Source organism: Pteropus vampyrus, unplaced genomic scaffold (genome assembly GCF_000151845.1).
Source record: "Pteropus vampyrus isolate Shadow unplaced genomic scaffold, Pvam_2.0 Scaffold69, whole genome shotgun sequence".
In the NCBI taxonomy this organism is placed as follows: domain Eukaryota; kingdom Metazoa; phylum Chordata; class Mammalia; order Chiroptera; family Pteropodidae; genus Pteropus; species Pteropus vampyrus.
In genome coordinates this window covers 5,977,924-6,003,864 of record NW_011888850.1, presented here as the reverse complement: position 1 = coordinate 6,003,864, position 25,941 = coordinate 5,977,924, and the positions used below count along the sequence as shown (strand labels likewise).

Genomic DNA, 25,941 nt, shown 5'->3' with positions numbered 1-25,941 from the left:
ATTGGGACTAATGCTTCATAACAAGAATCTGATGTAAGTCAGAGTATGGCGAACAAGAGGTAATGGAGGAGAGTAAAGACATACCTACATACTCCCACGATCCCTGCACATCATCGATTTTTAAACCAAGTCCCGTAAAATGGCAAAAATGCATTGCATGCAGTAAATATATGAGAGATTTCAAAGTACCAAATAATTGTTGGTTAAAAAAATAAGCGTGTGATGGAAAAATATAAAGTCTATTAATGATATGCTGATGAGTTTGACATCAATATTAAAAATTAATCTCTCAAAGGATGGCTTATGAGCATTCCCAAGAGGAAAGCTTGGGAATTCCTGAGGTTCAGAATGGGTTTACTAACAAGTTCGAAAAAGAAAAAACAGATTTCATATTCTGATAGGTTTATTGGGCTTTCGGGTCAGGAAAATGCTATAGTTTTAGTATATCTGAAGTTTAAAAAGTATCTCATGAAGTTTTGCAAGGCCCTTAGATTCCTTCTCCCACTTATCCTTCAAGATTCACATGCAAATTTAACCTCTTCTATAAAGTCTTCTGTAATCTCAGGAGGTGAAGGAGTAGTATATTATTACTAGAATCCATTTGCATTTTAAGTTAAGTAATTTACATCAGTCTCCCTTACTAGACTGTAAATTGGAGGAAAGTACGGACCATATTTTATTCATTGTTGATTCCTAATACCTATCCTCTGACGTTCAGAAGGTGTTCACTGTATGTTTGCCGAAAGACCAAAAAAGTAGATGATAATCTTGGGAATAAGACAGAGTAGGATGAGTTTGGGGATAATATTGTCAGGTGAGTTTATAAATGGTCCAACACCCAAACTCAAACAATTCATGGATCAGAACAACTAAAAAGAGTTCTTTCTCAGTGGTGCTCTGTAGGCCTTCGGTCAATGTGTTTTTGATGCTGTGGATCGCACCAGTGATGGCGTGCTCCCCTCAGTTCTGGAATTCCATGTCACTAGACACCCTCAAATAGAGTCTGGACGACTATTAATTCATTGGGTGTAATAAAGAGGAACTTCATATATGTCATTAGGTTTATAGTAAATGACCTCAACCATCCTTTCTGCATCTGAAGTTTTATGAGTCTAAAGCAAATTAAAAAAAAACACACAGCTTGGTTAGATCCGAAAATTAAACTTAAAACCCATACGCTAAGGTAAAATTGATATTGTGAAAATGTAATTATTAATGCCTTTTCGAGCTTCCTTAGAACATATAAGGGCTTTTAAGAGATATTGGGCGGCCCAAGGTCTTCTAGCAAAGGGCGAAATAAAATTGAACCGATGCCATCTTTTCGCTTCAGTAAAGCTCTCTGCGGTGACATTCGCTCAACAAATATTTATTGGGTAGTTAATGTGTGCAAGGCTATGTGCAAGGTACAGCAAGTCACAGAACCTCTCACTGCAGATATTTTGTTGATTTACTGTCAGAGCACTTCACACTCCATTAGCAAACAAACAAACAAAAACATCCAATTACTAAATCATTAGTGCCGGCTTTTAAAATAGAAGATCAGAATGCAGAACAGTAGATTGCAAGGGCCCTCAGAGACCCAGCACAGGCCCTTATTTCACAGATGGAAGAACAGACTCATATAATGAAGATGGCGATGACCCTACATATGCTGACGTGGAAAGAGAAAGACAAGATATTTGTGAAGTGAAACAAGCAAGTTGAAAGGCACTAAGATCAGCATAAACCCATTTTTACAAAGGGAAACGACAACCACAAAAATGCCTTAGTATTAGGCATGTGTGTTCTAAGCACTTGGAAGATATGCCTGCTAAAAGGGACAGGGGTCAGCTACTGGGAACGCACCGGAATATGGGGCTGGTTTGTGGATGATGGGAGATTTTTACTCTTAGCTTTAGGTATTTCTATAATGTTTGCTCTTATTATTATTATTTTTTGGCTCCCAAACAGGGACATGAAATGTTTGTCTTTTATGTGGCTTTGTATTGCTTTTGTAACAAATATATACATACATGAGTATATGCATATACGTGTCCGTGTCTGCATATGTATATCGTCCGTGTCTGCATATGTACTTATGTATACAATTTTAAATAGAAAGAAAGAAGTCTTGGAAATTTGCAGGCTGTGTGGCAGGCTTGCCCCTGGGTTCCACTCTAAATGTCATCTCAATGCTTTTTGAAAAACTTTTGTCAAGTTACTGAATCTCCCTGAGCTGTGGTTTCTTTGTATGTGTACGAAATAGGGATATTAATGGTACCCGTTGCTTAAGGCCGTGGTGAGAATTTGAGAGCCCAAGAACGTTGCTAGTGCAAGGAGCTGGCCCAGGGCAGGTCTCAATGGACAGGAGAAAGAATGCAACATCAACGACAATAGTTGACAATAGAAATAATAATTATTTCTATTATTGTCGTCTAGAAGCAGAGCGTAAACGAGACTGTGTCCCCGGCTCTCCACACAGTGGGTTTCCATCCTCCCACACTCCTTCCCTCCCTTACTGGAGAGAAGCACTTAGTCAGGTAGACGATGCTGAGGAAAGAGGAAATGAGCCTGAGGCGATAACTATCTGTCCTCACGAGGGGAGCCGAATGGTGACCATGATCAGATAATGATCTCTGTTTCTAGAGTCACCCTTAGTGACCAAGCATTGCACATTATTTTTTGCAACTTGGTAATCAATTTTCTTGTGGTAAATGTCATATGATATTACAGATGTAGGATGATTAGCCAAGAGCCTAATTCATGGAGGTCAACACGTTCACCTTTGCTGATCAACTGTGCAAAAAAAAAAAAAAAAAGAGAGAGAGAGAGAAACAAGAAGAAAGGAAAGAAAGAAAGCCCTAACTCAAAGGCATCTCTTCTTCCTGAAGTGGGGCACAGGCAGCCAGCTCTTGAGAGTCCTGGTTGGAGGACAGTACTTTTTCAGCCATCTCTGACCAATATCTCATCTTGGTGGAAAAACACAGATTTGGGTTTTCAGTGCCGTGCGGTAGGGGACTGCTTGTGAGCACTAAGCCAATGGTAAGAATTGTTTAAAAGGCAGCCTCGCGAAAGGCTTCCGAGATTCTCATTTCAGATACTCACAGTATGATTTCCATATTGGAGGCTGGTATTCTTCAGCATCTAGAATAAAAAGAAAGAAATCAATCCGTCAGCCTGAGCATCAAACTGTCAACACGTGTCTTCTCTGGAGGAACAACAGTCTGTCAGCAGGACTTGCATTCTGGCCTCAGGGGGCCTCTCTACTCATTTATGGGACAGTTCCAGGCATGAGGGAGGAAATGTGCATGGCGACCCTTGTGGACTCAAACTCCACTTTCTTCAGATCACTTACCGTGACAGAACCAATTGCTTAACCATTTTCATAGAGTCCAGTAAATCAAAAAAGATTTTTAAAGCAATTAACTTGATTATACCCTCAAGAAATCCTTTCAAATAGTGTTTACTTAACTTGGCATCATAAACATATAATTTATCTCACAGTTTCCAATCAGACCTTTAGCCCATTTATTAAGACTTGAGGGCAAGATGCAAAGTGGCAAGTATGTAATATTAAATCTGGGAAGTTGTGTAACTCAACCAACTCCTAAAATACTAGGTCTGACAGCAGAGACACTGATGATTCAATTGAAATCGCATTATCTCCTTGAATTTACTCCACTGTGTGACTTAGAAAATTTCCAGAAAACCTCTCAGCAATCAGAAGTGTCAGACAGAAAGAGCTACAACAAAATGGAGAGGAGGAAATTCTTATTCATCAACCTAGAAAACAGACAATGGGAGAAAATCTGCTTGTTCAGTCGACTCAACAAGCCCAGTGCTGACAGCTGAATTTATAATTCTCATAGAGTTATTGGAGTCCTCCTGAGCTAGTAGCTAAGGCCTTGGGAAAACACTTTCTAACTTAAACAGCCAGAGGGAAAAATCCTTTTCCCCAAATCACAGAATTTTAGCTGGGGGAACCTTAAGTGTCCTCTAATTCGGCACCTTTGGTAGGGAGCTCTGTTTTTCTGTCACACAGCATCACACAGCCACGCTTATATTGCCCTGTCCTTGTACGACTGTCACACATTACTTTTATGTGAAGGGTTAGGACTTTTCTAATCTCATGCATAAAATAGTTTGAGAATTTTTCCCCTCCCGAGAAACAAACGTTATTTATAAATAAAACCGAAGTCAAGAGTGATGAACGTCCCCAAATCTTACTCAATTACACACGTGTAGCTTAAATTAAATTCTTTTGCAATTAATATCTTGCTCTCCAGGGCCACTCCATCACAGATTTATCACAAATAAATGCCTCCAAAAGCAGTTTCATTCAAATAAATCTGTACTGTTAGGTCTATACTGTCAGAAAACTACTTATGGAGAATCAGCCACACAGATACACAAATACACTGCATTAATAATGGTTTGGGTTGTTATTCAAACTTAGTTTGCTAAATCAAAGTGAAACTCAATACCTTTGTCAAAGTAAGAGAAAAATAGCTTAACTATAGAGCTTTTAACCTAAACAAGCAATTATTTTCATCCTATATGTGACATAAACCAGTTTTAATGGGTTAACATGAGTATTTGTTTATAAAGAGCATTCAAATAAAATAAATCAAGTTGCCAAGTTTACAATAAAATTCTAGAACCATCCGTACAATGCCGCCTCACCAGAAAAGCCAGGTCCTATATCTTAAAATGTTGATCACACCTTCAAAGATATTTTTCACAGATAAAGATCCATACATACACATCAGATTGCATAGAAATGTAAAGTCCTGCAATGCCATCTACCCAAAGCTGTCATGTCTTGTTATTTTGCATGAGATTTATTCTATGAGGTAAGCGCAACCCCCTGACCAAGAAATGGTCAAAACCTAGCATGCAACTTTCTGCATGTTGAGGGAAGGTCCCCCAAAAGAAGTAGTCCCCTTTAGGCAGGTTTTAAAATATAGTTCCAACACTCCTGAGGTCTCCTTACCTAAAGTGGGAAGTTCACTTTAGATGACCTGTCACTGTTGATTTCAGTCTTGTCGTTCTGTGAAAAACCTAGAATTTTGTTTCACCTGAGACACTGGCTCCCAATTTTCCAACTTTCATTTAGGTTGCGCTGCATATAAAGAACTTATCGCTCTCCAGTTGCTCCTTGTTGGCAGCTTAACACAAAGGTGAAGAAAGCCACCTACAGAGACTGGAGAATAGAATGCGCCTTTGCTTACAATCTTCCGGTGTCATCCCTCTGCCTTTGGAATAAGTATGCACGGCATACTGTGGCCGACACGGCCCTGTGTCATCTGGTCTTTGCCCACTTCTGGACTCCACTGCAGACATTTTCCCCTTTTCACTTGTCATCCAACCATATTAGTCTTCTCTCCGTTCCTAGAACAAGACAAGCTCTTCCAAGTCCCCAGCCTTTATTCTTGGGGACCTTCCATGTAAAAAGCTATCCAACAGATCTTTGCATGGCTGATTTGCTCCAACATGTAGGGCTCAGATCAAATGTCACCTCCCGGGGGCCTTCCCTGCCAATCTTGTGTAAAGTAGCCTTCTGCAAACCCCAGTCACTCTCTGTCATAGCATTACGACCACCTAAAATTATTAAATGATTTGTTGGCTTGTTATTACCAGTCTCATCCCATTATTAGTCAAATTCCATGTAAACAGGAATTCTGTTTCTGTCACTTGTGCATCACCAACCCTAAGAAGGGTACCTGGCACATACCAGATAGTCAAAAAGTGTATATTAAATAAATGAATACTCTCTCAGGGTTCAGATCTTACCTCTGACAACTACTGGCTGAATAACTTGAAGCAGGTTACTTAGCCTCTTTAAGAGCCTCCCAGTACTCATCTTTATAAAACAGAAAAAGTAAAAGAACCGACCCCTTAACCTATCTCTCAGGGTTATTGTGAGAATTAAATGAGATAATGTATATAATGTTCTTGGGCTAGCACCTGGCAAACAGCAAGTTCTCAGTGAAGCCCCACAAATGTCATTGTTACCTCACTCTGTCCTCCTTCTTCCCAGGCGAGCTCATGCTCTTGGTCTCCTGTCCCCTGACTGTAGCCAATGACTATCTCTATTCTTGCTCTAGATTTGGAGCCTGTAATTAAGTTCCAGGGCTGTTGTTATGGAAGGTTTTCCTTTTCCATAAAAGAATTCAAAGTGAGAGGCCATTTGTCATGCTTCAGTGGAACAAGTATAATTACCTTGGTCTTAGAGGCACGTTTCACAAACCACTGAAGCACATTGTTAGGAGGCCTTGGTCAAGTGACAAAGCACAGAATATTTTTAATATGTTGAAACAAATCTTTCGCTGTCTCCAATACTGCCCCACCAACATGCACATTTGCCTAATTTCACACACTATTTTTCAAAACTCTACTTTAGTCTTGGATAGGCTGACACTTTTATTTTTTAACCTAGAATAGGCTTTCTAGGTCATTTAGCTCACCTTTTTCATCTGGCAAATGAGGAAAATGAAATGCAGACAATTAAGTGGCTTTCTCAAGGTCATAAAACAAGTGAGAGGCAGAGGCAGGATTAGAGTGGGAGGTCTGCCTTCTAGGCCTCTGACACATCAGTCATCCTTGCCAAGCTGGCCACCCTAATTTGCATATATTGAAATCAAGAAAAAAACTATATGACTGATTCGTTAATTCAATTTTTGCGAAGCTCAAGAGAAAAAATAAAATAGAGAAAAGACGGAAGATTAATAGTACAGAATATTGACATCAAGTCGAATCGCAGGACAGTGTTCTATCTATTCATATACCCCCATCTGAGAGTTAAAATCCAGGAGAAGAAAAGTGACAACACAAGGCATGCTGCTTTCGGAAAGTGCATTATTTTGTTCAACATTTTAGAGAAATGGGTAGAATACCAAAGGAAGGAAGAGGAAGTAGAACAGAAGATTTTCCACACACATTCTAAGAAAAAAATTATCATCGAACCCAGAAGACATTTATACATTTTTTGGAAAGAAACAATGAATTGTAAAGTTCAAAGAGGCTTTGAAAATATATTGCTTAAAAATATTGACTAGTTTCTATAAATGTCTAACCACTATGCCGTACACCTAAAACTAATATAAAATAATACTGAATGTCAACTCTAATTGAAAAATAAAAATAAATAAATAAAATGAGAGAAAGCAATTAAAAAATTTTTAAAAATAAAAATATCGACTAGTTTGAAGCAGTCTCATGTGTTTTTATTTTTGATTTTGTTTATCTTGCTCGAGGAGACATATCCAAAATATATTACTTAGACTGATATCAAATATTTTACTATGTTTTCTTCTAAGAGTTTCATGGTTTCAGGTCTTTAACTCATTTGTGTTTATTTTTGCATGTGGTGTAAGAGAATTGCCCACTTTCATTTTTTTGCATTGTATCTTTCCAGTTTTCCAAACACCACTTGAAGAGACTGATGTTACTTCAGTGTATATTTTTACCTCCTTTGTCATAGATTAGTTGACCATAAAAGTAAGAGTTTACTTCTGGGCTCTGTATTCTGTTCTATTGATCTATGTGTTTGTTTTTGTGCCAGTACCATACTATTTTAATTATTATAGCTTTGTAGTATTGTTTGTGATCAGGGAGTGAAATACCTTCAACTTTGTTTTTTTCTCAAGATTGCTTTGGCTATTTCGGGGTCTTTTGTGGTTCCATATAAATTTTAGGATTATTTGTTCTAGTTCTGGGAAGAATGATCTTGGTATTTTGATAGGAATTGCATTGAATCTATAATCTTTGGGTAGTATGATTATTTTAACAATATTAATCCTTCTAATCCATGAGCATGGTATATCCTTCCATTTATTTGTGTCCTTTTCAATTTCTTTCTTCATTATCTTATAGTTTTATTATCTTATAGTTTTCAGAGTATTGGCCTTTCACTTCTTTGGTTAGGTTTATTCCTAGGCATTTTATTCTTTTTGATGTTATAGTAAATGTGATTAAAAAGCTTCTTCACAGTGAAGGAAACCTTCAACAAAACAGAAAGGCAACCTACTAATTAGGAGAATATATTTGCAAATGATATATCCAATAAAGAGTTGGTATACAAGATATGTAGAAACTCATACAACTAATGAAAAAAATAAACAATCTATTGAAAAATGGGCAGAGGATATAAAAAGATATTTCTGCAAAGAAGACATACAGATGGTCAACATACACGTGAAAAGATGTTCAACATCACTAATAATCATCAGGGAAATGCAAATCAAGACCACAATGAGATATCACCTCATGCCAGTCAGAATGGCTATTATCAAAAAATCAACAAATAATGTGTTGGAGAGGACGTGGAGAAAAGGGAACCCTTGTGCCCTATTGGTGGGACTATAAACGGGTACAACTCCTATGGAAAACAGCATGGAGAGTTCTCAAAAAACTAAATATGGATATACCGTGTGACCCAGCAATTCCACTATGGGTATTTATCCATAGAAAACCAAAACATTAACTCAGAAAGATACATGCACCCCTATGTTCACTACAGCATTATTTACCATAGCCAAGATATGGGAGGAAGCCAGGTATCCATTGATAGTTGAGTAGATAAAGAAGATGTGGAATATATATAAAATTGAATATATAATTAAGTATAGCATTAAAAAAGAACAAAATCTTGCCAATTCACTTAAATGTGGAATCTAAAACCAAACCAAACCAAAACAAAAACAGACTCCTAGAAACAGAGACCAAAGGGATGTTTACCAGAAGGGAGGGGGTGGGGAGATGGATATAAAGAAGAAAGGGAATATAGTCAATATTGTGATAAGTTTGCATGGTGACCGATGATCTCTAGAAATAGTGGGGTGATCACACTGTAAGGTATAAAAATGTCGAGTCACTATATTGTACATCTGAAACTAATATAAATAACCATTATAAGATTGTATACCAACTATACTTAAATAAAAAAAGATTGAAACAAAATAATAAAGAAGTATTAACTAATATGTATCCAAACTTGAAAAAATGTGTAAACCCTTTGACTCAGCAATTCTATTCATGGAATTCAACCTAAAGTTGAAACAGAACACATGAACAAAGGTGAGTATGTGAATAGGGTATCCATTGCTGCTTTGTATACAAGAGTGAATCTAACAGCCCAGAAAGAAGAGAGTGGATAAATAAGTTACCATATACTAAAGCCATGAAAATGGTTGGTCTGGGTCGGAACTTTGCGGTCAAGAGCATGACCTCTGGAGCTAGACTGTCTAGGTTCAAAACCTAGCTCTGTCACTTATTAGCTGTGTGACTTCAGGCAAGTTTTTTAATCTATAAAATGGGAGTAATAATACTACCCAACATATAGCATGAAGTGAGGATAGATGAGTTAATACGTATAAAATACTTAGTCTGGTGTCTGGCACGAAGTAAATTGTTTGCTATTTATATTATCCATCTTTAATTATATAGAAAAATATTCATGCTACATTAAGTATTAAACACATCAGGTTATAAAACAATTAACTAAATATAATCTCATTTTTAAGATAAATATTTATATACATAGACATGATATACAAGGCTATGAACCCAATTATTAATAGTTGCTATACCTGAAAGTGAAAATAGAAATGATTTCTATTTTTCTCTTCTCTCGCTCACCTACATTTTCTAATTTTCTGTTCACATTGCTTGTATAAAAAGTAAAATGCATGAAGCGTAAATTAACAGGCGTGCGAGGTGGTTTCTTTTTCTTTTTTAACATGCTGTCTAAATAAATCACCACCTTAAAATAAAAAGTAAAAAATAATTCTTATAATAACACGTGCAGCATCTATAGCGTTACTGCAGAAAGAGGTGGAGAAAGACAAAAGGAGTGAGGGCTTCTGTAGAAAAAGGCCATGCCTGACTCCCTCGGCCCTCTTTTCAAAATAGTGTGAAATAAACGTTAATGAGCAATTCTAAGCAGGCTAGGAAGCAGGTATCTCCTTTCACTAAAGAGAGGGGTAAAAGGGAAAAAGAGAGAGATACTTAGAAAATGATCAAAACCTTACAAAAATAAAATAACATAAAATAAAATAAAATTCAAATAAAATAAGTCATAAAGACTCTGAACGTACTATACAAAAAGAAAAGCCGCTTAAAAGAGCCTGGAGGTGCCGGTGAAAACTTGGGAGCCGTGTCGAACGAACCTTTCATGCTAAAATAACTTAGCCCTGAAAAGACACCTTTCTAGATCAAGAGCATGACAAAACTAATTTACTATCTCTATCGTTTTTACGACACGTAAAAGCGATAAGCACGAAATGTTGAAAACAGAAAAAGACCAATTAAGAAATGTTTATCTCAGAAAGTCCCAAATCTCAGAAAAAAGCACCATTAATAGATCTATGTGAATTCTTCCAAATTTTGTCCTATAAAGGACTAGAATAAAAATTTGTTAAAATGGTCTCATATCGCATATACTGTTCTGCAATTTGATTTTGAATTTCATACTATTTCTTAGGCATCTTTCCATGTGAGCGCACATAGGTGTGCGCTGGCTTTTTTTTTTTTTTTTTTTAACTGTGGCTTGGCCTTTTGTTATATGAGTATACCAAAATGTTTTTAATTCATACATGTAATAATTTCCAACTGAGGGACATTTAGGCTAGTTTTAATTTTTCAAAATGATGCTGCAACAATATGTTATATATGCAGCACAGATTCTGGAAAGTTGAGGTGCTGAGTAAAGAGTCTATTTTTTTATTATAAAAGCTATTTTTAAAATGGCCTTCAAAAAAGATGCACCAATTGGACCTCTCAACAATGTGTGGAAAGCATGCCTGTTTCTCCACACCCTCGCCAACACTGGTTATTATCAATAGATCTTTTCATTTTTGATGCCGTTAAGACTCAATTAGAAAATACACAGATAGACTAAGAGTGCATTTGCAGAGGAGCAAATGGAAGCACAGAAGGCTCGTAGGCGTGAACTTGAGGAAACATATGGCCTTGGAGCGAGGTGAAAACCCCGATTCTCCTTCCAGACATTTTCAGTTCCAGAAATAGGATGATTGGATGGAATCACCTGAGGAGCAAGTGTAAAGGAATTTGGGGACTGATTAATGAAGAAAAATTAGAGAACGCCATGTGTGCTACACTTGGGTAAATGACAACTGAAAAGGAAATACCTGTAAACATTCGGGAGAGCCAGATTCCGTCACTTGGCTCAGTGGAGTGTGACTGGATTAACAGAGAAGCACACGTGGGGGCTTTGGAAAATGACAGGAGTGAAAGATTCACCAGTTTAGGGAATGATCTACCAAGGAAGTTGGAGATGACCCATTTTTAAGAATATTTCAAACAAAGCTGCACATATGACACCAGAGGGATCATTTGGGAGCTAGGTGGAAGGATCGGGTCCCTCCCTCTGCCATCCGCTCTCCCAGGAAAGCCAGGCCTCTGCTGTCACTTTTGATTTATCGACGCGCACATCTGCAAATGGGCTAGATAGCTTGTGGGCTTTTTCCAGGGAAGTTGGGAGGGTACGATCAGGCTTGAGACAGCCTCACAAGGAGAAAATGGTTCAGAATTTGTTGGGTGATTAGCTTAATGGGCTCAAATGGGTTGAGATCCAAATGAAAGCGAGCAACCACTGCACACACAGTGCGTTATGTTTGTGCACACTCTGTAATGTGTCCTCGACACACACACGTGCCCGAGCTGGGACCTTCGGAAGAATGTGAGAGTCCGGAGTGTGCAGCCTGTGGCTGTAATCCTGCTGGGCCATTCCAGCCAAACGGCGCCACGTCTGAGTGTGAGATGACCTGGAGGTCACTCTAACTATTGCAAAAATATTGAGATGTTAAGGCTATCACAGAGCTTGCTTGCTGTAATACACTTGCTAACTGTGTTCCGATCCTTGTCACCTCTACAGGTTCCTTGCATTCCTCTGAGAAATTAAACGTTTGTGTATTCTCTTTGGAAACTGCTGCTTGGGCAATGAATGAAGATCTGATGGGCCTCTGACTGCGGGTCTCAAACCAGGAATTTGTGTAACTGATTTAGTCTTATTTGCAGAGAATAGTTAATAAGACAAATTCCAGAAACTATTGCTGGGCCTTCAGGCTGGGCCCCCAAAACGTGGCTAAGTTGAGATTCCCTGAAGAAGATGAAGCCATCAAGAGACTGAGGCTGGAGTTTGTGGTCACTAGAGGACACTAGGCCACACAGAGCTTCTGTTCTGGGCCACTTACTCTGTATGCAGAGGCATGATGAGATTATTTCAGTCAACAGGTATTTATTGAATAAATACAATTAGCCAGGCCCTGGGTGTGGCTCAGTGAACAGTGCAGGTAGGCTTATGAAGCTCTGCATGATCGGGCCTCTGGCAACCTCTCCCAGTCATCACATTTGTCTCTCCTCTTGCCCACTATATCTCAACCACTCTGGCTGTTTTTTTTTTTTTTTTTGATCCTTAAATATATCAAGTAAGGAGGCAATCGTATGACAAGAGGATGTATAAGAAGTGTGTCCATAACAGAACTTCCCAAAGTTTGGAAAGGTGAGTGGGGCCTGGGGCAGGTGGGCCCTTCCCCATGTTTTGGCCAGTTACCTCTGGCCTTGAGCGGCCTTGTCCTGGGCTCCTTCAAGAGTTGTTCCAGAGGAATAGAGTCTAACAGCAAGGTCTATGGTCCCCAAAGACTGAAGAATCGTTATTAACTTCCAGCACATTAAGCCTAATCAAAGAGGTACTGTGTCACTTTGATGTTAGTACAGACGCCAATGGCAAGAGTGCCTTTGTGGGCAAATGGGCTCAGGGAGCAATGACTCACAGACCGAGATGTGGTCTGTCAAGGCCAAAAGCAAGACAGAATATGGCTTCGAGAGCTAGAAGTGGTTGAGCCTGCTGGCTGAAACAGAGAGACTATGGTGTGGTGTGTATGTGTAGGTTTCACAGCGATGATGTATTACATTGGAGAAGCAAGTAGGGCCCAGATAATCAAGGGCTTTAAAAACCATGCTAAGGGCTTGCTTTTGTTCTAGAAGGAAAGGGAAATCTAAGCCAGGAAGACACAGCATCCAGCTGTATTTTAGAAAGACCACTCCGATTGCCGTGTGAAAGTGGACTGGAGGGAGAAGATGGAAGGGAAGGAAGATGAAGAGGGCTACCAGTCAGGGAGCTGGGCAGTAATCCAGGCAGGTGACGCTAGTGGTCTGAACTCTAGTGGTGGCAGTGGAGAAGGAGAAAAATGGGATGGATTTGGAAGACGTTGAGAAGATAGAATCTGCATGACTTGGTGATGAATTGGGTATGAACAGAGAAGGATAGGAGGAAAAATGACTTCTGACTTGGATAGAACAAAATGAATGGTTTTTGGCATAAGCAACTGGATGAATGGTGATGCTACCCACAGAAATAGGGCAGACCAGAGAAGTCGGTTTGGCTGACAGCGATGCACTTGGCTTTTCCCTGTTGGAAAGAGACATCTAGGGGACAGCCAAATGAACATATCTAAGAGGCTTGGAGTTCAGAAGAGAGATCTGGGCTGGAAATTTAGAAATGGAAGCCCTAACATATGGATGGTGACTAAAGCCACTAAAGTAGATGACGTGACCCAAGATGGGTATTCAGAGTAAGGGAAGAAGGTCTTTGACAGGGACTCCCAAGAAGCGCCAACATTTAAGGGCTGAAAAATGAGGAGAATAAGGAGACCCCAGAGAGATGAGAGAGAAACCATGAGATGGGGTGCCATGAAGACAAGGCGAGAGACGTTCGAAAAGTGGTCAACAGTATGAGAAGCTGCTCAAGTGAGATAAGCATAGGAAGATCCACTGTTTCAGCAACAAGGAGGTTTTCGTAACCTTGCAGTGGGTTGTGGGTAGAAGCCACAGTTAAGTGAGATGAAGGGTGAATGGAAGTTGAGAAAATAAACTCTTTGTGAGGGTGGGCGGGGGTATGGCAGTGACATGGAGGCAAACTTCTCTTTCCAAAAAAAAAAAAGGGATGAGGGGTCGAGGTTAATAAAAGACATGGGAGCTCTAATTTGCATATCATCATCTCTTGCCAAAGCACTTGCCATGTCCCAGGTCTTCCTCTCTCCCAGGACATTCTCTCCACTTCCTAGTCTTAAGTTTCTACAAAATGCGGATTCCTCCCAGCACGACGCAGCTGCTCTCCTGGTGGAGAGTCTCCTCCTTCTTCATTCACGCACTTTCTCCTCTGCTATTTCTCTAAAGACTATCCATACCCACTACTTCTGTTCAGCCACGAGCCCTGTCTCTCTTCCTCCCCAGCCCCCAACTCCTCGCCCCCAACATTCTCCCTTCCAGCATTTGCCTGCCTCCTCTTCATCAAAGGAATGCCTTCCTGGCTTTTCTCCAGAAGCCCTTTTCATTTATTCATCCTACAAATATTTATCTAGAGCTTACAGCTTACTTGACACGAAATATTGCACGAGATACTGGTGTAGACAGAAAGGTGAGATGAGGAATCAAACCACAAGGAGTAAGTTAGGAGAAATAAAGACATCGACTTACTTTTTCATTCAACAAACACTAACTGACCGTCTGCTAAACATTCAACTCCTGGATATCTGTGCATGTAACCGTAACATAAGGTAGAAAGTGGCACATTATATAGCAAGAATAGACCGAAAAGGAATGGAGGGGAAAAGGAGATTACTCAGCTACTTCTTGATAATTATTCTTTCATTCATCTCCTTCCTAAAGAAGTTGTCTTTTTCCTTAGGGAAGACGATTTAGGTGTACCTTCAGCCAGCACTCTACTCCTGCCACTTAGAAAAGCCTCTTTCTTCTTCTATAATATCTCTCTGTGTCTTGAGTTTACTGTGGACATTTGTGTCTCTTCAGATATATAATGGTTGTGGTAATGATAGACTAAATTCTAATGAAAGCAGCTCATAAATCATGGCCCTGGCAATGTTGCTACTGGCAAAAAAAGAAAGATTTTTTGGCCGTATCATACTCGAAGTCAAATAGAGGAAGTCCTAGTGCAGAGATAGGAGAGGAAGTGAGGTCTTCTACAAAATTGGAAAGGAATTTTAAAGTGCCTGGTAAATGCCAGATATACATTATCTCCAATCTTTACAATTTTTGTGAATCATTTGTCCTCACATTCACCTATCTACTTACCCATTTATCCATCTATCCATCATCCATCCATCCATCCATCCATCCACCCACCCTTCCATCCATCTCAGCAAATATTTATGTGTCAGGCATTGTACTACATGACAGAGATATAGCCCTGAGCAAGGCAAACACAGTCCCTGCTTTCAAGGTGCCTTTAGTCCAGTGATGAAGGCAAACAAACATCGCATGAGTAATTATGATCAACTATGAAAGGTTTTATGATAGACAAAGTTTAAAGTGCCAAGGAAGCATATAGTGGAGGTCCTGTAACTAAGCATTTTTATCTCCTAGAACTGAGGAAATTGAAACTCAGAGAGATTAAGTCATTTGAGCATAGTCACACGGTCAGTAGAAAAGTAGAATCAAATCCAGACCTGGTTTGCTTCAGAGCCAATTAATTCTTCTCCCCCATGGCCTTAGTGCTATAGGAAAATCAGCAGTGACCAAGTTCAAGTGAAATTTTCAGTCCTTTCCCATTTCCGGTCTGCTTCAGTGATATAACATGGTGTGAACATTGTAGAAACAGCACAGAGGAAGTAGAAAAACTCATGATGCTATTCAGTTTTCTGCTATTTTTTAGAACAACAAAAAAGTGAAATCTCTCTAACTAAAATCCCCTTTCTCTCTACTTCCCTTCCTCCTTCCTTCTTTCTCTTTTTTCTCTTTCTCTTACTTCCCTTCTATCTCTGTCCGTCTGTCCTCCTCTCTATCCATCCATCCAGCCCCGTTCGTCTTCCTAAAGGGCCCTCTACATACCAGGTACTATGTGCGACTTTTCCCCAATTTCATCATTAATAAAAATATTCAGCCCACGCCTCGGCTCGGCTTATCAACTAGACACCAGTCTGGCAACAAAAGGGCCTTCTGGTTTGGCACAGCCACTCCTGACAACGGAAGAGGTTTATAACCATAGGGATGGTTAATATAGTTGTAGTAACTGATATCGAGAATAGACAGGCCAGCAGCCACTCAACCTGGCCCATGTTTGCCAGGTCGCTGTTGGTCTTACAGGACGAAAACAGAACCAGCTGCAGTGAAGCATGACTTTCAGAGGGCCATTGGCGATATTCCACCGTGAAGAAGAGACCCAGCCTGGATGGACGAAAAATCTGGAGAATTCTCACGATGGGCTTCTTAAGCAAGGGCAGAAAACTATTCTCATCAGTAAGCCTGGGAATTTCTCTCCTCAGCTGCACTCTCGGTTTACTGCCAAATTTTTGACGACTCTTCCAACCCCAACCCAGATGGGCTTAGTTTTCTCATCTGTAAAGACAGGGAGTGGGCTCGATGCTCTGAGAGCTCTCCTGGTGGACAGCTCCAGGATTCCTTGCATTGCCGGAATCCTGGAGCAGCTGCAATCTCTCCACACATGGCCTTTCTGATCAGAGCTGTTCTATGTGACCTGGAAGTTAAAAGGCAGCGTGCTGACATCAGCAGTTCGGTCGAAGACCTGAGAGAACCCGTGGACGCTTCGCGTGCCATGGGATAACCTAACTGCCTCATGTGTGTGGTGAGAATCAGTCTAAAGGAGTGTATGCTTCATGCCCAAACATACTGTCTTAGTGGGGAAGGTGTCTTCTCTTCTCCTGGCCTGTGAAGGACATACAGTTAGTGAACTCCTGGCCTCTATCTAGGCCTATCTGGTATCCCTGGGGAGATGGCTTATGCCAGCCCTTGGGAGCCCTGTCCTGGAGGTAGAGAGCTGCCTTCCTGGTGGTCTAGCCGTGTAGTACCTGAGGGAAGGTAGGCTTGTTTTTTTTTTTTTATTCTGAGGTTCAATGCTTAGCAAGTCCACCTAGCTAACAATCCTTCTGTCTGTCCTTGGTAATGAAGGGGACATTCTAGTCTATGCCTGCTTTACTTTATTTTATTTCTATTTGTTTAGAATAGAACTGCTTAATATTTGGGGGGCCCTAAGTAACCCCCAGCAGAAGGCAGCCTTCATTTTCCTAATGAGAAGATCCACTCTAAAAGATTTTAAATACATAAACTTTTAAGAATACCAGTGAAATTATTAGCTATCTACTTATAATATTTAATTCATTTACATGTGCATATTTAAAATTAGGTATAATATGATACACAAATTTAGAGATACTGCTTTCATCAACTCACATTTCATGGAACAATTTTATTTAAATTCTCTGTGTATCTTTCTCACTTTTTGAGCCATCTAAGGCATTTTTTTCCCAAAGTATATTATACACTCTCTTTTCTGAAAGGTAATTTGGGGCGTATATCATAAATTTAGATACAGATATTTTAACCTCTGTTGACAAGCTTTCATTATACTATGTTCTTACGTGTTTCACATGCAGTCTAATTTAATAGTCAAAGCAAGCTTATAAAATAGGTACCTTTAGTCCCTTCGTACAGGTGAGTAAACTGAGGGATACTGAGGTTGCTTAGTCACATAGTTAATAAGCAGTAGAGCTGAGTATTCACCTCCAGGTCTGTCCAACTCCAAAAACCATGCTTTTCTCATTATAAAGTCTTGCCTCTCCTACTGAACCCTGCTCCACTGTGGGACTTACCTATATTATCACACGAGATCTAGAGGTGGGTGATATACATTTTACAGATATGGAACCTGAGGCCCAACAAGGACTGCACCTTGTCCAAGGTTGGCCAACTCATTTGTACCCTATAAAAATAATACTATGTTCACCCCGTGGTCATCTTGAGAAGGCTGACCTACCATATTTTAGCACAAAAATTAAATACATTTGCTTCACAGTGTTAATCCTGTTTGCTTAGATCTAAGATTAAGTTAAGTCTTCATCTAGAACCAACCCTAACTATTACTGTGAGCCAAGTGAAAATAGATGTGGCCCAGTCAGGCTGTCTAGTGAGGCTGTATTTGGCTTTGAGACCTGAAGAGCCTCAAGTTTTGCTTTTCCCCTGGGTTTCAGTGCTCTGCGGTTTCTTATCACTTGCTTTAAAAATAACTTCTTACAGAGAAGGTATTTCTAAAGATCGTAAACTCCTGCGCTAGCAACACTTCAGACTTCTCACCAACCATACCACAAAGCAACAAAAACTGGCACAGGAAGCACAACTGTGATGCACAGGAAAAGGAGTAAAGACTAGGTAGTCAAATCGATCCTCAACGACCTGCAAGATGCTAATTTAAACATTAGCTCAACATTCAACCCAGCGGGAGCATGCATTTGCACCACTTTTATGCCAAATGCTTAAACAAATGTAAGCAGGAAGGACGGCCTTCCTGTGTCATGGTAGGTGACAGCATCGGCAGCTCTGTAATTAAAGGGTTAAGAGTAAGGCACACAACAAGTGGTCCTAAAGATTTCTGAAAGAGAAAGTATTTACATTACATGACAGACCAGGAAGAATAGACCACCCGCTCCTAGCACCCTGATGTTATCTTAGGATTGCATGTCTTCAGAGCACTTGGGACAGCTCTGCCTTGTGCCAGAGGGAGAGTCATATCCTCCTGCTCTTTGCACGGCGGCACATTTGTCTTCCTAATCACTGTATGTGCAAGTTCCTGCTTCCAAAATCAGAGGCCGAATATTAAATCAAATCTTTCCTCCTGTCTGAGGTTGTTTGTACTTGTAACCTCTGTTTATCTATTTTCAGCAGCCTTGTCGTAAGGGTAAATAATAGATTTACTCACCTGTGCCTCTGTAAGAGATCACTGTCAGTTTCCTAATTTGCCCTTATAACGAACATTTACCCGCCACTCTGTTCCTGAGCCCAAGTTAGGAGCTGGGGACACACGGGTGAGTGTTTCCTCTGGAGTCCATGGGAGGGACGTGTGCGAGGGCCATGGGTGCCCAGAGGCAGGGCCGGCCCCTGGCAGGGGCGAGCGGGAAGGTGATGAGGAAGACTGCACAGAGGACACGACCCTGGGGCTGGGCCGTGAAGGACAAGGAGGAGTTTGCTAGGCTCTGTGTTAGAGGGAGGGAGAGGAAAGTGGAGGAAAAGAAAAAAAACTGGGACCTTAGTTTCGCTTCAAGCATTCTGAGAAGGAAGGAGACTTTTTGTGGGTGTTTTCTCACAAAGCCTAGTTAATCATTTCCACTGGGAGTCTATCCTTAACAAAAGCCGCCTTTCTCTGCCTGTTAACGCACAGGTAAATACAAGAGGGACAGCGGCCTTTGAATGAAAGGGCTGCTTGCAGTCTGTCTAGGGGCAGGAGAGGGTCTGTCACAGAGAAATCTTCAGGGCACTCTGCTGTGTCACCTTCTCTTCTAGGTGGGAAGCCTATTAACCCCCCTCCATGGTTGCTCCCGGTGAGCACTGTCTGGCTTTTCGTGGAATGAAAGCGAGATGCAAACCCCAGTGGAAAGCCACCCTCATGTCCCCAAACCCCAATGCTCCCCTGCAGCACCTCTTGAAGCAGAGCTTAAACACACCAAGTGTTCAACAGATGCTTGTTTGATTAGCCAACTGAATGACTACTATCAAAGTTGAGAGGAAAAAAAATCAGATTATCCTTAAGAATGTCTATTCCGGCTGTCGGTACTGCATTTTCAGAGTAAGGTTCAAGCGAGACAAATCATCTTCGCTGTTCTCAATGTCCACGTGACCGGTCACAAGCTGGCTGATGAGATTAAAAAGAAACAGACCAATCGAGCTTATTGGAAGTCTCCTCCTTAGCTGGGATTTGCAGAGGGCCTCACCTGACATTTGTAAACTCTGATTCAGACCAAATTGTGGCTACAATTTGGCTGTCAGAACTCAAAAACCGGAAAAGGAAAAAGCAAAGAAAGCAGCCAGAAATGACTAGATTTCAGGCCCCTGCATAACACAGCGGAAGGTCCCTTATCTCCAGTGTCTGGGTCCCAGCATTCGGCGGAGCTCGCAGCATCCACGCCTCCGTCTCCTCCAGCAGGAAGAGGGTGTTGCTCTGGGCGCTCACAGACCACTTATGCCAAAGCGGTCACAATTCACTAGGTCAAGAAGTTCAGCCTTCAGCAGGAGCTTTTGTAGGTTTTCATATGCAACCTTCGGCTTTTGAGAATTGGTTCTATTTTCAGAAATCGTCGTTACATTGTAATAGGCTTTCTTCATGTACCCACCATTGTGACAGAGGATGCTGGAGCGACTCCATTGTTCCAGTCCCATGAGCATCGCTGCACTGAATAGATGGTTCCGGAAAGAAGACATACTCTGATCTTGCTCACCGCTTTTTACTATGAAATTTTAGATACCTTTCTAAATGCATTTCATATCACCACTATTTTCAAAGCTATTACATTAAAGTATGTTAAAGGTATCCACTGATTAAAGTAACTTAGCTCTCGGCCATAGTAAATGACTCAAGGCATCAATACAGCCTTAGAGACAATACAATTGTATACACTTATTCCCACACACAGGCTTCCTGCATACACATTTAGGGGTATTTCTGCATTTGACTTTTTCTCTCTACTCTAGTCCTTTGACTCTAATATTCTACGTAGGGGACAGTTATATGTCAGACATGCAGTCTGATGGACATTTTCTAAAACCATTTCTTTCCACATAGAATTCCGAGAAGGATGTTTCTAATTTCTCACCAGTGTAGCTTTGTAATGTCAGATAGTCGCAATTTGACCCATCGAAATTTTCTACACTCATCTTTTGTGGTGAAATAGTAATTATGTGATTGAATGTATTATTATATGGCTTTTTAGATGTGTTTTAATCCTTCCTTACAGTAGGGTGGTCAAATACACTGATTTTCGAGGGCCAGGCCATCTTTAAAATGTCAGGGACTGCCAGCCCCATAGCACAGTGTATTTATTATTATCAACTAGTCCTTTCTCACCAGCTCACACACACTCATCTTGTCCCTGACTCTTATCCATCACCGCTAAAAATCCAGAGATTGCTGCTTTGAAAGGCACTGCCTCTGCAGCCGCTGGCTTGTCAGTGGGCTGGGAATTGGGAAGGGGCATAAATTAAAAAAAAACAAAAAAAAAAACCAGAAAGAAGTCAAGGGCTAGAAAAAGAAATCAGTCAGGAAAGTGCTAGTGGTAGGAATAGAACTTATTCAGAATGAAACTGTGCCGTGATTTCAGGAATTTTAGAGCAGAATTCTGCTCTTAATTCCCAAGTCTGCTAGTGCCATTATGTTCATCCAACTTGCTTCCAGTTTCGATTTTAAAAACTATACAAATGTAATGGAAAGCCAACTAACTTAGAAGACTCAACTCCATCTTTATATTCTTTCACTGCATCCTTTTTTTCTCAAGAGACCCCAATGTGTTCTTGATGTGCCCTTAGCTGCTTGTATTTCTTCCACTCACTGTGACATCTCTTCTCCCAGTATTGATCATTGTGCAGAATGAGATTTTGAGCAAGGCTCTGTGACTCCTTTCAACAGCAGCCCTAACATGAAGCTATGGAGGCCGCGGGCTCAGGAAAGAGTGGGTCGCGACCCAGCGTGAGTGTGGGATGGCCGTGACGGAGCCAGAATGCGCCTCCCTCGTTCTGCTGTTGTTCTGCGTACCCCGGTCAACCCCTGACCTAGTAGGAACTAGCACACATCCTTCTTTCTTTACTTTCTCTGCTTCCCATTTCCCAGCCCATGGGCTATCGCCATCTGAGATAAGCAAGACACTCACTCCACTCTAAAAAAGGAGGGGACGGTGGATGCTTCTCAGCCAATTGCAGCCCACAATCCCTTTTAATAAACATAAATACCTCATATCCTTATCCTCAGCTACATTCCGATACCTGGTGTAAAAGAGAGACATCTCTTGGGACAGAACCACAGCTAGGATTGGGCCTTCCTGTCTGTAAGGTGGATTAGCAGCTAGCAGCTCTATTTCCTGAATGCTGACTATGTCCCAGGCTAAAAACTTCACAATTATCTTTTCATTTCAGCCTCCCAAGAACACCATGTAGTAGGCATGACTGTTATCCCTACTTTAAAAAATGCAAATAGAGTCTCAGAGAGAAATTTGCTCCAGATTACCCAGTTGGTAAGAGGCTGAGCTGCGGTCACAGCTGGATAGTCCTGCCCAGTGCCAGTGCTCCTCACCACGACTGCGTGTGGCTCTTTATTTTCCCCTTTTAGGGATGTAAGTCATATTGTACTATTCACAATATTTTTTTCAGATCATGTAAGCTAATCCTCTACCCCAGCTAATCCAGTGACAAATCACTGTGTTGGGAACCCCGATTCTGAAGAGAGGTGCTGACTCTGACAGGAGTCGTCTCTGCTTCTCCCAGGGGTCTTGATAGTGCGCGTGTGCAGGGGGAGCTTAACATCTCCAAACGGTATTACTTAGACTTCCTTGCTTCTCACTTCCAACTGGATTCAGACGACGAGAGGTGGGGGTGGGAAATGGGCGGGCGGGAGGAGAGAGAAGCACGAGTGTTTATTCCTGTCCTCTCCCTGCGCTGGTGCTGCAGCCTGGGCAGCAGGCATCACCTTCCATGATGACCATTGTCCAGGCCCCTCTCCTGTGGTTCTAACTGTCCCCAAGCTCCAGTAACATGGTTTCCTGCTATTGCCCCTTCAGGCCCAGCAGTGGTCACGCTTCCCACCGTGGCAACCCCTGGGGGCTTCACCATCTCTCGGTTTTCTTGGCCTGTCTACACCTCTGTAAATACTTTCCTTCATTAACTTCTCTTCAACATCCCAGCTGCGTGTGGCTTCTGTTCCCTGCCCGGACCCTGACAGAAATCCTTTAGCATCTCCTCGATCACAGGAAAAGCTTTAAAATGCCCTGAAACAAGACCTAAATAGAACCAAGGTCGTTTATTTTTGTAGAGATTTTTGACTCCCTTTTTATAAACTGGAGCCAAATATGTTGCCCAAAGGAGAAGAGGGAGCTTGGGTATCTTTCCAGTTTTCATAGCGTGGCCTCTGATCTGCAAGGCAGTAGAGGGAGAATCTCAAGCCCGCAAGCCTAAAGAGCAAATTCACTTCCAACTGCAACGTTTAAGTTGGTGGGTTAAATTTAGAATATGAATAAACATTTGCCCTTGATACATACTGCATAATTTCACATCTGTAATAAACTTCCCATGCTGTACCGTATACCGTTTCCCAACTGACTCAGTATAAGGAAGCTCTCATCTCAGACCCTGGTTTTTCTAAAAATAATAATGATAACGACATCACCAACGCTCCCCCCTTTACTCTTTTGCGATATATTCTGAGCATAGCAAGACTTCATAGTTTACTGGGCTATTTTTCTTTTCTTCATATAATATGCATGCCACAAACCTACAATTATGGGGTTTCTAAGAATTTAAATGATACGCCCTAGACACTAAATTGATGCCTTTGTTTTTCATATACACACAAACACAACATCCAAGAACATGACTTTGTCTCTTGAAGGTCAATTCATGAGCAAAATTAAATTCCAAGACCAAGTTTCGGAAAGGTCACCTTCATTAACCTTTTATTAATTAGAACACGTAAGTGTCCACTAAGAGGGGCGTTCTCTCTTTCTCATGTTCTCTTTGTGGAAGCTCTGAGTGGTAATAGCTCCCGATTACACCCACACGGAAATTATCCCATCTGGTTCTGTGCGCTGGGATAAAGCCCATTCAATCCAGTTAACACTGGCTGAAAGCAGGCTTATTACCCAGACCATCTTACACCTTCAGAGCCCAGCAGTGAAGTACTTGACTACAGACCATTGTGCTGAATGAGGCCAGGGTCTCATTTTAGAATAGGGAATGGCAAACATATTACATTTCAAGATGAATTTATGATATTCAAATAGAATGAGTTGGGATTCACTACTTTAATGAGAAATGGGTTAGATCACGAAACATGATTAAATACATAAAATCCTGTTACAACTGCCTTATAAACTGCTGACTCAGGCACTTTGAGAAAGATTGAAATATAGGAGATGATGCTTATCTTCAAGGAGTTTATAGCAAGGGTCCCCAATCCCTAGGCTGTGGACCGGTACCGGTCTGTGGTCTGTTGGGAACTGGGCTGCACAGCAGGAGGTGAGCAGCAAGTGAGCGAGTGAAGCTTCATCTGTATTTGCAGCTGCTCCCCAGCGCCAGCATCACTGCCTCAGCTCTACCTCAGATCATCAGGCATCAGATTCTCATAGGAGCACCGGTTCCTGGTGTCCAAAAGGTTGGGGACCACTGGTTTATGGTATGGTCAGGTTTAGGGCATAAAAAGAGAATTAGTAGCACATGAGTAGATACTGAAAGGTGAGAAATGAATCGTCCAGTGAGAGCTCTGGGAGTTCAAAAAAGAGAAGATCACAGAAAACTGCCATCCAGATCCCTCAAGACAAATATTTCTGTTCTGAAAAGCAACCATTCCTGTTTTAAAAATCACAAGAGGAACTTTTACATTACCTAACTCAGTCAAACACAATGTTTTCTTTATTGCCCAGGTTTGCAGACTAAACATTATAATATTAGAGTGCTTTAGAATCATACAAACAATGATTAAATGCACTTATTTCTTGATAAGTTTCTGCAGATTAAATACACACTCTACATTAATTATTACCGAGCTGGCAGGAAGTACACACATGCGAACAGGGCTGGCTTTCGGAGAACGGAGGGCAGTGAAGTTACAGTCTCCTTCCTCACCACATTTTTATTGATCTTCTTAGAGCCATTTCAGAAACATTGCAAACAAATAATTTACACCCAATAAGAAAAGACAAGCCCAGAGAAGATACGTAATCAGAAAAATGAGAAACTATCTCTGGCCGGACCATCTTCTATTATGAGGGGCAGGCCCGTCCCATTGGCTGACCGTTTTTCTCGCCTTATCTGAAGGCTTCCTGCCAGCCTGGAAGATGAGGAGGCGTTAACTCTTCCTTTCTGTTTGCTGTCAACCCTCACAATTGGCCAGACATGCTATTTTTTTATTTCACTGTAGAACTCAGCAAATTGCCATTAAGCTTGGTGGAAGCAGAAGCCATTCTTGGGTCCAGCTAGTGCTTTTCAATGAAAGAGAAGGCACAGCCTCTTTCTCCTCTCTCTTTTTGCCTTACAGGGAATCAGCTGTCCAATTCATTTCGACTTATTTGGACTTGAAAAGGAAACACTTCAGTCTGCAATGAACAACCCCAGGCAGTTGTAAAGTTAGACCAGCTTCTAAAAGGATTCCACCTTGGCCCTTCTAAGTGCAAACATGGTTTCCCAGGTAATTCATAATTAGTTAATGGTGCCCTGAATGTTTTTTAGCTGTCGTAAGCACCATTACTGTCTTCTGAAGAATTTAGAAATGTTTCTTCAGAAATGACAGTAGCTGTTAGCTTTATTGCAAAACTCTTCTTTCCATTAGCAGATGGTCAAATTTCTTTCTTATTTCCAATTATGAAAACATGTCTCAACTTGTTATTTTAGGCTATTGTGTTTGACCTCTACCATAAGGCACTTGGAGAAACAATCCTGTTTACTTGAGACTCGGTTTATAAATTAGTGAGTTGATTCAGGGTCTGGATGATTCTTTTCCTGCCTTTTTTTTTTTTTTTTGAATTCAGTAATAGTGTATAATTTAAAATGTCAGGAAATGGTAATAAAAGGGTGGAGGGTTTTCCCCCCCGTCCAGTAATTATGCTCTAATGTTGAAGTTATAATATACAAAATAAAAACTATGGTTAGTTAGCATTTTAAAATTTTTTCTTCATGCCACACTGTCGGTATAAAAGCCTCTCTTATACACGTATCTTTGCTTATCTATCCACATTCATATCCTCCATATAACTTCAGCCCTGGTCATACTCTCAAAAGAAATTCTTTTGCTCTGTCTTCATCTGGATCTTTCTGGCCATTCATCTGTTTAAGATTAGGGGTAGGGAGAAAGACTTTATATCCAAGTAAGACGAACTAGCCTGTACTCCTATAAATCTAATCTAAATTGAGTGTATACATAGGACAAGCAGTCTTGCC

At 40.9% G+C, this 25,941-nt stretch overlaps 1 protein-coding gene and 1 pseudogene across 2 annotated transcripts in view; one reads left to right on the top strand and one right to left on the bottom strand.

The window, feature by feature from the left end:
- Nucleotides 1–25,941, bottom strand: part of CHN2 (chimerin 2) — a 274,342-nt gene that overhangs the window by 130,189 nt on the left and 118,212 nt on the right. For both annotated transcript variants that reach the window (XM_011361709.2, XM_023531520.1), the window contains exon 2: nt 3,085–3,123. In XM_011361709.2, the coding sequence (XP_011360011.1) occupies nt 3,085–3,123 (39 nt within the window). The remainder of the gene's footprint in view (nt 1–3,084; nt 3,124–25,941) is intronic.
- LOC105293189 overlaps nt 25,181–25,941 on the top strand; it is a 14,527-nt pseudogene continuing 13,766 nt past the window's right edge.